This window comes from Kryptolebias marmoratus, linkage group LG23 (assembly GCF_001649575.2).
Source record: "Kryptolebias marmoratus isolate JLee-2015 linkage group LG23, ASM164957v2, whole genome shotgun sequence".
In the NCBI taxonomy this organism is placed as follows: Eukaryota; Metazoa; Chordata; class Actinopteri; order Cyprinodontiformes; family Rivulidae; genus Kryptolebias; species Kryptolebias marmoratus.
Genome location: NC_051452.1, coordinates 888,014 through 899,565, shown reverse-complemented (window position 1 = coordinate 899,565; position 11,552 = coordinate 888,014). Strand labels below are relative to the sequence as shown.

At 43.9% G+C, this 11,552-nt stretch overlaps 2 protein-coding genes across 9 annotated transcripts in view; one reads left to right on the top strand and one right to left on the bottom strand.

Moving 5' to 3' along the window:
* The window catches only part of rp1l1a (rp1 like 1a), an 18,714-nt gene extending 17,284 nt beyond the window's left edge, over positions 1-1,430 (top strand). Inside the window, exon 8 of the mRNA XM_017434081.3 lies at positions 619-1,430. Within this exon, the coding sequence (XP_017289570.1) occupies positions 619-966 (348 nt within the window). The 3' untranslated portion in view covers positions 967-1,430. The remainder of the gene's footprint in view (positions 1-618) is intronic.
* A 3,224-nt stretch (positions 1,431-4,654) lies between these two features.
* The window catches only part of gckr (glucokinase (hexokinase 4) regulator), a 42,123-nt gene continuing 35,225 nt past the window's right edge, over positions 4,655-11,552 (bottom strand). For 5 of the 8 annotated variants that reach the window (XM_017434073.3, XM_017434071.3, XM_025010061.2 and 2 more), the window contains 9 exons: positions 9,613-9,711; positions 9,130-9,227; positions 8,968-9,044; positions 8,581-8,677; positions 8,409-8,512; positions 7,579-7,662; positions 6,470-6,613; positions 5,586-5,720; positions 4,655-5,501 (listed from right to left, as the gene is read on the bottom strand). In XM_017434073.3, the coding sequence (XP_017289562.1) occupies positions 5,355-5,501; positions 5,586-5,720; positions 6,470-6,613; positions 7,579-7,662; positions 8,409-8,512; positions 8,581-8,677; positions 8,968-9,044; positions 9,130-9,227; positions 9,613-9,711 (985 nt within the window). In that variant the 3' untranslated portion in view covers positions 4,655-5,354. Of the gene's footprint in view, positions 5,502-5,585; positions 5,721-6,469; positions 6,654-7,574; positions 7,663-8,408; positions 8,513-8,580; positions 8,678-8,967; positions 9,045-9,129; positions 9,228-9,612; positions 9,712-11,552 lie in introns of all 8 variants that reach the window. The other 3 variants (XM_017434072.3, XM_037973773.1, XM_025010062.2) reach the window with 3 other exon arrangements.

Genomic DNA, 11,552 nt, shown 5'->3' with positions numbered 1-11,552 from the left:
GTTCTTTCGGTCACTACCCAAAGCTCGTGACCATAGATGAGGGTAGGAACGTAGATCGACCGGTAAATCGAGAGCTTCGCTTTTTGGCTCAGCTCTCTCTTCACCACGACAGACCGGTACAGCGCCCGCTTCACTGCAGACGCTGCACCGATCCACCTGTTGATCTCCCGCTCCATTTTTCCCTCATTCGTGAACAAGACGCCGAGATACTTAAACTCCTCCCACTTGGGGCAGGACATCTTCCCCGACCTGACTGCCAGCTCAGTCATGAAAAGCTCAAATTTCTGTGACCCATTTAAACTCTGAATGACGTTCCTGCTGTGAAGCGGGGTGAGTTGTCTCACTTGTTTTGCTAAAACGGGGTCTATGGGGACATACTTTGCAGTTTTTAGGAAATTTACGTCCAAAGATATATCATAGCTGACTATTCCCGATGGAGTCGTGTGTTTTGATGTATATTTGACAGAAATCACGATGGAAACAGAACAACAAGGAAATATAAGGGTGCTTCAGTGCTTATGTAACGACACTCTTCATAAATTAATCTAAAGCTTTCCAGACTTTCTGCCAACTTGTCGTGGACTAGATTAATGACGGATGACTTTTTGTCTTCCTCAGAGCCAGGGCGAGACTCCAGCCGTGACCGAAGGCGAAGAGGCCGACGTCGAGGACTCAGACGACAGTAAGCCTGACACCAGCGCCGAAGGATCCGGGCGCGGGGAGTCTGGAGGCTCAGGAGAAGACGAGGAGCAGGGCAGCGAGGGGAACGAGGAGGAGGACGCCGTGGAGGAGTTCAAGCTGGAGGAGGACAGCGAGGACGCTAAGGACGGGGACGGGCCTCTGCCGCATCAGTTCACCACGACCTCGGTGGAGTCCCAGCCCGGCTCGATGGAAGGCAGCGACGCGGGTTCGCCGTCGAACCCTGCGGACTCTACGGGCCGCAGGAGCAAACCCAAGAAGGCTTAAAGAGCTTACGGACAACACATTTCTCTTCCTGCTGATAAAAACAACTCATTCTTTTGAGTTTAAGACTATCGAACACTAGAAGCACTTCATGTCTCCTGATCTGCTGTAGGAGGATTTACAGCGATTAGCATGTCCCATGATTGTAGAAACCTGAAACAACCAACCTACACTGCATTCAACCGTATAATCTATATTTGTAACGTATGTTTCTGAAATTAACTGTACGCACTAAGAAACTTATATTTATTGGTATTTATTGTGACCCGTTATTATTTTTTTAGATTCTTCATTACGAAAGCTTCAAAGCGAGACGTAGTGTGTTGAAATTTATCGCCCCGGCAACGAGCGCTGGTTCGAAAAAAATCGATTTTTCTTTTTTTTTTTGGTTGACGTCATCGAGAATTCAAGATGTACGTTTAAAAAAAAAAAAGGGGGGGAATCCCCAAGCTTCACGGTGACGTCGACCATTATACGAAGGGATTTCCCGGCAGAGAAAAATGGTCAGTTTCAAAGGAAATGAAAAGGGTTCGAATTAAAAGGATTATTTCTGAAGACATAGCTCTTGGGAAAACTTCGATTTAAAGGTAGATGGTGTCTCCGTGGACTCATTTTTACGCAAAAATCTAAACTTTTTGCTCTTCAGCCTGAGCTCATTGCCGCCGCAGGTTGTGTGTTTTTGAAACAAGTCAAAAGAAACTTTTTTTGGGGTGAATTATCTGAATCCACTTAGACACGTAGCCAGTGATTCAGTGATTTAGCTGAAGTTTGGACAGAATCGGTTGGACTTGCCTCGAGAAGGAAGTGCTGTGTTTGTTTTGAACAGGTCGTCTCCCCGCTTGGTAATCAACCACCTGCTCAAATCTGTGCCCTCCTCAGAGGTCAGCCGTTTTTAATCTGCAGAACCTCTGCGATGTAATTTGATTACCTAAAAAGAGGCGGACATTTTGGGAAACGGGCTTTCTGCTCTTGCTTGCAAATTTTCAATCCCCGCCGATCGACATGGAATCAAAAAAAATCAAGTTCGTAGAAATCTGTTCCTGCAGCTTCAGTTTTAGACTTGTCTTAGAGGGGACCTATTATGCTTCCTTGAACAAGTCGGGATAGATCTGTGGGCTAACCTGATCAGTTCTGCTTGTTTTAGGGCTACGTCACTATTATGCAAATTAGCTGCTGTTGGCCACGCCCCCCCAACTCAGTGTCCCGTCTCAAAACATAAAAACTCACTGAAGGATTAAACGCTGTGGATCTGATGCACATTTATAATATTAATTCAAACTCTGAGGATTCTGACTTTGGGACAGGGGCAATAAGTGGGTCCGAAACCCGACTGGTACCGGGTCGGGACAGCGGCAGCTGACGACAAAACATTTTCCTTTTCCAGCGGTAAAACCAGCAGAACTAACGTGACGGTCTTCCTGTAATGAAATGGGCGGAGCTCCACTTGGGTTGCTAGGTGAGGGGCTAGGTGAGGGGTTGCTAGGTAACAGGGATTGTGACGCAACAATCCCGAGATTTTTGAAACGGGTTGTTTTGCAGACACCAGAAAACATTTACTTATTGCCCAAAAATGGCTGGGTGTTTTGTTTTTCTAATTTTTTTTTTTTTTTTTGTGTGCTTGGACTGTTTCTTGAAGCCGTAGATCCCCAAATGGAAGCACAAAAAAACGCAAAAAGTGAATTTTGCATAAAAGGTCCCCTTTAAGTGTACGCAACATGCTGTGGATTCAGACGTTCTTATCCTAACTGTCCACGACGAACAAGAATGAAAAATGTGTTCTTGCCTTACTGAATCCGTGATTATATGACTCGACGAAGACAAGAGAGAGCTCACCACTGAGGTCCTTTCTCCACCCCGGTAAAGAACTGGTCAAAGCTGCTCTTGAAAATGCTACAAACTGTACATTTTTAGTCCCATTTCAAGGCATTTCCCGTAATTTGCCACTTCCAAAGTTGAGTTAGCTGGGCTCAAGCTTACGATACTCTCCACGTGTCCCCTGGACAATGAGAAAAAGGGACAAAAGTGTCCATGTTTTGCTGCTTGGTTTGACCAAAGCCTCTTATTTGTGGTGGTCGGAGAGTGGGGGTGGGTGCCAATGCTGCTCGGTTCTTGTAGCTTTCCTCTAATCTGTGTCGTCACCAGCAGAGCATCATGTACTAAGAGTTCATGGATATAAAGAATGGCTTTAATGATACAGATGCTAATAAAAATAACGATTTTAATATCCATATTCACCCATTGTTTCCTCTCAGTCAAAGTATTAGTCCAGAAAATGACCCAGTTTTAGGATATCTGTACTTGAATACTTGAATATTTGTCTTGTGGGTTTACTAGAAAATGTTTACAATCTTTTTTTTCTTTTCTTACAAAGCACTTCTTGTCACTTTTGGCACCTCCTAGCCTAACATTGTTTGAAACAGGGCATGATAAATTAGCATCTGGGTAGCTAATATGTAAATTTGTTGATGTGAAGCCACCAAGTAAAGGAAGATAAAAGTAAAGAATACAAAAATAAGTCCAAAAATACATTAAGTTACAGTTTTAAGGGAACATTATGACAGTTGTGTCTCTCCCAGAAGTTACATTAAAAGACTGTTGTCGATTGTGCCGCTAATTAGCTTGTTTTAGCATCTGGGATTAAGAAAGCAGCTAGCCTAGCTCAAATTTAACCAACACCTACAGAGTTAAAAATCACTTTTAAAAAAGTTATTTACGCTGATTTAATTTCCCCAATTACAAGTTGTTTAGTCACTAACACATATTTGGTTGTTTTAGCATTTTTTCTCTACTTAAAAAGAAGTCTGACAGACAGCTAGCTTAGCGCTACATCAACGAGCACTGGCAGCTAGTGATAGAAAAGCTAGCAACTTAATTTTCCTCCAAAGCTAACAAAAAAGACACATCCTAACATATTTAACTACATGTGAACAACGTAAGAAGAGGCAAATGGTGGTCTCCTTTGCGATTTGAATACCTTTTGCTAATGCTAATGTACACCAAGCATACTAATCCTTCATTCTGTCAGCACTCAGAAGAGTGAATGTCAGATTTCCAAAAAAGTTGAAGCAATGAGAATCCCCACAATGTCCCGGAGAGTGGTGGCCTTCAAAGGGTTGCAGGCCTCCAGAGGACTAGAGACCTTCAGAGGAGTCCAGAGGACTTTAGTCTTCCAGAGGGTTGCAGGACTCCAGTGGACTACAGGCCTCTAAAGCAGGGGTAGGCAATCCTGGTCCTGGAGGGCCACTATCCTGCAGGTTTTACTTGTTCCTCTGCTCCAACACACCTGATTTAAATCAATGGGTGATTAACAGGCTTCTGCAGAACATGAAGAGGTGATTTAACCACTGAATCAGGTGTGTTGGAGCAGAGAAACAAGGAAAACATGGAGGACGGTGGCCCTGAGGACCAGGGTTGCCTACTCCTGCAATAGAGGGTTGCAGAATTTTCTGATCCCAACCTCAGTTGCATTCAATTTTCTGCAGGATGCTTCTGCTGCATTTGGCTCTGCACTAAAGACGCTCAAGCATTTTCAAGAAACACACACACACACACACACGTGACACTAATCCAGGACCTGTGGTTGTGTCTGTGTGTGTTGAGCCGCACAGGGACTGAGACTGACTCTGATTTACGTCACGCAAAATAGAAGAACCTTTACCCACAGAGGATAAAATCACCAGTTCTACTAAAATTTAATTGATTTAGTTCAGTTCAGTTTATTTCTATAGTTAACAGAGTGATTTCAGGACACTAGGAAGAAAAGGTAAACAGGTCCCATACAAGACTACATACATCCAATTAAAGGGGAAATTAAATAAAATATAAAGTTTTTCTTTTAGTTAAACACAACCAAAAAGCACTACAGTGATCCATTTCTTGAATTTAAAACATTAATGACTTGTTTGTTGAGTTTTTTTACGTTAGCTTCAAAACACTTTTCATTTATTTTCGATTTCGTACTTTCCCTGCAACTGTATTTTAAATTTTAGCTCATCCTAAATGAACCATTTTCGTGATTGTAGCTTAACCCTTCTGCTGTCCTCGGGCCAAAATGACCCCTGAGGTCTCACCCAAGGGCAGCAGGAGGGGTAAAAATCCAGCTGAGCTGCTTTTGGCCACGCCCCTTTCAGGAAGTATGAATGGATAATGGTGAGAAACAACCATTAGGAAGCAGCAGAGGGTGCACCTTAAAGTATGCTAGTTGTGCTAGCATTTTACTTCTACTCAATGCATACTATCCTCCCGTTCCAAAAACTGATTACTTTTTACTGGAAGACTTTGATTTTGACTCTTTTTTAACCACGTTTTGATGCTTTGGTCTTGGCCGAGACCTTTCAGAGCAGATGTTAGCAGAAGCTAACAAAGGTTAGCTAACCGATTTTGGGATTGTTTCATGAGCAGCCTGAGCCTGGTGGCGATGCTGGTTTCGATAGGCACTCCTCCACAGCCTCCCTGACGATTGGCTTCTGCTCTAAACGAGACTCCGCCTCCTTTATGGAGCAGCCAGTCAGCAGACAAACCAAAGCCAAAGGAACCACCTGTCAAAAGAGAGAACAGCTTTTTATTTCCCGCCCATCCATGCCTTTGCTTTTGATTCCCTCCCAGTTTCGGTGTCTCTTTACCTTCTTATGATTTCTGGCAACACGTATATGCGTTTTGACGTCACCGGATGTTACGTCCGCTGTCAGCTCGTCCATTTGGTAGATGGTCTTCAGAAGGGCCTCCTCGCTCCGTGGCTCTGGTAGACCGGACAGCTTCTACAACCGGAATGAGCTTGGATCAGTTTAACAATAATTACGTTGACCATTTACTGTTGCTACTGCCTAAAAATAGGAGGACAGGAGTTTAACATTGGCAGTTTACCATTCCTGGATACCTCATGGGTCAGGGGTGATCACTGTTGATTTCAAGGTGACGGGGTGAAATGACCTTGTGCTCTAACTATGCAACCGTGTAGCAGAGGAAAATTAAACTGCACAGCTGGACACCTCTAAAGTCAAGGGTGATGGCCAGTGATTTCAAGGTCAAGATGTCAAAGGTCAACATCACAGGTGACCTAGGGCTCTAACTGTGAACGAAGCCTTAAACTGTATAGTTGGACACCTCTTAGGTTAAAGGTGATCACCATTGATTTTAGGGTGATGAGGTGATGAAACAGGAATGTTTAGAATTTATGATTTCAATTCACAGAGCCTTTTAACGCGAGGCTAAGCTAGCTTTGGATTTAAAAATCTAGTAAAAGGTTTCCTTTGAAGGCTTATTGTTTTTTTATGTGTGAAGTATATCTCAGAGTCTGCACTTTTTGATATTTACTCCAGTAAAATGACCTCCATTAGCACTTCTACTTTTCGCAAAAGCTAATTTTTGCCATTTCATTAAGGTTTCTGTGGCTCTGAGTTGACTTTGTGTCTATTTTTGCGACTTGTTGAACCTATAATCCTTGAACGAGACAAAAGTTACTTAGTTACGTGACTGTTTACGATGCCGGGAGTGTAACGCTGGGTACCTGGAGTAATCGTGTAGCCCTGCGGTACAGTTTGCTGTTGGAAACCTGCAGATCGATCATGTAGTTCTGGTATATCTTCCCCTTTAGGACGTGAGCTCCGGTGCTGACAGCGTTCAGCACCAACTTGGTAGCGAGCTCCCACTGCTGAGAGAGAAAGCAAATCATTCCCTCCGCCAAGGAGGTTCTGTTTTCGTTATCGTCTGTCCGTGTAAGGACAGTGTAAGGAACAAGAGATTCAATTTTAGTGGCGATCCGGTCAAAGGTCAAGGTCACAGATGAGCCCATGCTCTAACTCTGACCCTAACCCTGTATAACAGGATTAATAAACTACACAGTTGGACACCTCATGGCTCAATGGTAATCTCGATTGATTTTAAGGTCATGGGGTCAAAGGTCAACATCACAGATGACCTGATGAAGGTCACATATGACCTTGTGCTCTCACTATGCAACCATGTAATGGAGGAGTATTAAACTGCACAGCTGGGAACCTTTAAGGTCAAAAATGACCTTGAAATCACTGATGATCACCAGTGATTTCAAGGTCATTTTAAGGTCATCAGGTCAAAGGTCAACATCACAGCTGATCTAGTGTTCTAACTCTGCAGCTATATAACAGGAATGTTAAACTCCACAGCTGGACCCCTTATGGGTCAAGGGTGATCACTGTTGATTTCATGGTTCATGGGGTCAAAGTTCAAGGTCACAGATGAGCCCATGCTCTAACTCTGCAGCAGTGTAATGGAGGAATATTAAACTGCATGGCTGGACGCCTCATGGGTCAAAGGTGACGGCTGTTGATTTCAAGGTTCATGGGGTCAAAGGTCACAGGTCACAGGTGACGACTTTGTTAAAAACATGTCTCTGTTGTTGGTTTGTTTGTCTGTCTGTTAGCAAAGATCAGGTAAAAACTGATGAACAGATTTGGAGGAAATGTTCAGGAAATGTTGGGGTTGTAACAAAAAACAATGGATTCAGTGCTGGTCGTGATCCAGATTATGATCCGGATTGCGCTATTTTTTAACCATTTCTGACCCAAGGGCGACAGCGGGACTAAGGAAGTAACCGGTGATTTGTCAAACCGATGTACGTGTTTGTCCGGTACCTACCATGTACAGTAGGCTCCATGATGCGGGTGTTTCCAGGGTCCAGGTGAAAGTTAGTGTGGATGAACACAGCTTATCGATTTCATCCTGCAAGGCAGAGACGCTGTTATAATCGTTATAAAAACGTATGAAAAAATGAGTCGGAACGAGCTCGGGCTGCGGTGCAAAAGAGTGTGAAAATATAAATGAGTCCACACAGACACCACCCATTGGTCCCGGTGACACAGAGCTTTTGAACAGGTATGTCTTCAGAAATAATCTAACCATTTTTTGCTTCTCTGCTGGGAAATTCGGGGATTGGAGATTTCCCTATTTAATTCTATGCGTCTTAAATTCCCGATGACATCATTTTAGACCAGGGGTGGGCAATCCTGGTCCTGGAAGGCCACCATCCTGCATGTTTTCCTTGTTCCTCTGCTCCAACACACTTGGTTTGAATCGATGGGTGATTAACAGGCTTCTGCAGAACATGAAGAGGTGATTTAACCATGAATCAGGTGTGTTGGAGCAGGAAAACAAGGAAAACATGCAGGATGGTGGCCCTCCAGGACCAGGATTGCCCACCCATGTTTTAGACCAATAAGAATCGAGTTTTCACACCGAGCTCGTCTCGTAAACAAAACTAGCTCGTTGCCGGGTGATAGATTGGCAAATTTCAACAAACTACGTCTCATTTTGAAGCTTTTCAGATGTAGAATTTGGAAATAATAAATCGGTATTGACAAACTCCTCATTTGGTCACATATATCAGTTATTTATGTGTATCATATGTATCGGTATATCAATGTTTTGACATGATGACGTATTGTTATATCAGCATATTAGATAGAAACCTGGTGTACGGCAGTGTCTTTGTCAGTCTGATGGTAAACAGCATGGAGATTCGAAGTTTTTTCTCTCACTCGGCGCGCCAACTTTACCACTCGGCTGACTTCGTCTGCAGAGAGGAGCGGTTTTTTTAGCGCATGCTGAGGAAAAACTACAAAAAAAACAAGCTGGTCTCACCGGCGCGCGTGTAGACGAGCAGAACGGCGTCCTCGTCAGTGAGCCCGGGCAGGACCAGATCCAGGAAGTCCTCGTGCGAGACGCGGAACGCGGGACCCTGCGGACGAGACGTAGACGGGTTGTTTCGGCGACGAAACTCATAGCGCTCCACAAAGCAGGTACACTAATTTATTCTAATCCTCTTCTGGCTTAATCCAGCAGAGACAGATTACAGGGCGCAAAACAAAACATGGCTGTCGTTTTATCTCGATTTTACAAGATTACAGGTCCTTAAAGAACTCCATTTGTCCAGTCAGCCATGTCTGCGGAGGAAACATACATGTGTACCCTTTGTCAAAGATCCTGCAATGGTTCCCGTTTTGTTTTAGGCCGTTCCCTCGCACATACCAGCGAATTCAAAGGGCCCTCGGCGTTGTCCAGCTCCGCGTACCCTCCGCCGACGAAGCCTCGGACGTCTTCGGGATCTGAGAAGAAGGCAGACGCACGCGTGAAGCGGGGCGCGCCGTCAAGTCCGCGTTCCTCCTTTTCCCCGAGCGCGCCTCCTCTCACCTGCTCCGAAGGTGGGCTTGCACTCGCTGGCGTCAACGAGGCCCAGCAGGCCGAGGGAGCCCCAGCCCAGGTAGCGCACGCGGCGGCCGCGCTGCAAGCTGAAACGCACGCGGCGGCAAAGGTTCAGGCGAGCCGGCTACTTACAGCGCGCTAACACACCCAATTTTAGCTCAATATCTGTAAAACTGACTTAAATATAGTAACGGTTCGTGTTTGTTAAAGTCAGTTGGCTGTTGCCATCTTCCATCCAGTGGTTCATGAGATATTTTGCTAACAGACGTTAGTAGATGCCAAAGTTTCTGTTACTGCTTTGAGTATGTGTTGGGGATGACTCTCAGCTACTATAACGCCAAATTTTAGCTCAATATCTGGAAAACTGACTGAGCTATGGCCATTTCTGTGTGATGTTAAGGTTGATAAGCTGTGGCGTCCATCTTGAATTGGCTTGACGCCCCAGAAACGACGTGCAACGGGATGCTCCACCTGCGTCCCGCGGCCTCTACCAGAGCCGCCATCCCGTCTCTCTGCGAGTACGTGACGTCCAGGGTTCGCTCGTACGCTCGAATGTGCTGCAGGATCCCTCTGTTGGGAAGAAGAAGTGGAGCAAAGGTTCAGTTCAACATTGCCCTGGTCTGGATTTCACATTTGCTTTGTAAGAAAAAAAAAAAAGATTTATTTTATGTGTCTAACCTGCAGCATTCAGGCAGTTCAATCCTGAGTTTCTATTCCGCAGCCACCACTAGGGGTCAGTGTCGCACAACAAAACAGAAAAGTGATGCCAGAGGGCTGCTTTTACACAAGCCTCTATGATAACTGACTGATGAAGTCAGAATATTGGATACTAAAATAAATGTTTAGTATAGTTTTCCTGCTTCAAATGGTATACCATGAGTTTGGTTTGAGCCACGTGCAAAAATAAACGTGAAATGAAACCCACCAAAGTCTTAGTTTAGCAGTTAGCGCTAAGAGCGCTACGACCACACCAACTTTCAGCTCGGTATTTGTCAAATTGACCGTGTTTTAGCTTGTTTTGTGCTCACTAAGGTTGATGAGCTGCGGCGGCCATTTCAAAACCGGGTTGACTCCAAATGTCGGTCGGCTGTCGACACCCGATGATTACTTTATGAAAGTTTCAGTCAAATCCATCCACTGGTTCATGAGGTGCTTTGCTAAAGGACACGTACATACGTAACTTCTTTTGCTCCTATAGCTAACACAAAAAATACAGTCCAGCTCAAAATGACATCTTTGCCAAGCGGAAAATAGCTCCTCTGTGTTAACATTATCGCTAACAGTATGAGGCTGACTCCAGCTAGGCACAGACCACAAAAAAATTAGTCAAATTTGTCCTGTTTCCCAGATGTTGGATGGAACTGACTGAAAGCGGTTGGCACTAAACACAAAGAACCACTTAGAAAGTGGCGAACATTGGTAGGGTACAAAAAAAAACCACCCACAACCTTTAAATTGTAACTTAAAAATTATGGTTCACTTGGCAGCAAAACCAAGAACCGAAGTGCGTCCCTTGAACACTTGGGCCACCTTCCTGCAGCAATTTTGTAATTTTTGAGAAAGTTGTTTTATAAGCCTAAAAAAACAATTAAATAATACTCTTACCACAAGCCATTAGCCTAGCCGTGGCTAGCAAAACAAGCACATAAGTAGTCCGGTTGAGAAAACAATGACAAACTAAACAAAAGATGTCACGTAAAAGTGCAGAGGTTTAATATCAGCTAATGTAGCGTTCCTTTATAGCATTATGTCAGTTTTGAGAAAAAAGTTGTTTAACAAGCCTGAAAAACAAGAAAGATCTGCACTGTTCAGCTAGCCATTAGCCTAGCTGTGGCTAGCTGAACAAGTGCGAGTTTTTTAGCACGTACATACATTGTTCGGCTGAGAAAACAGCAACAAACTAAACAAAATGTGTCACGTAAAAGTGTACAACTTTAATATCAGCTAATGTCTTTCACACTAGTATGTAAATTTTAGTTTTTTAGTCTTGAAAAACTGATAAAGAAACCTTTGTTTGGCTAGCCGTTAGCCTAGCTTGGAGGAATACTTTGGCCTCTTTCTTCATACTCCATGCTCGGTCACTAATGTCATGACAAATAAGTCTAAAACTATTGGCAGGTATCTGACAGAACACATCGTTTTAAAGCCCCACATATTAAGCGCACAAATACAACACAGCAGGTCCCGTAAACTGGGTCTCGCTGGCTCCGATTCCCATCAACGACAAAAGGCGGGAACACATCGTCTAGCTTTTCCCTCTTACAGGTGCTGGTCATAAAATTAGAATATCATGAAAAAGTAGATTGATTTCAGTAATTCCATTTAAAAAGTGAAACTTGTATATTATATTCATACATTACATACAAACTCATATATTTCAAATGTTTATTTTGTTTAATTTTGATGATTAC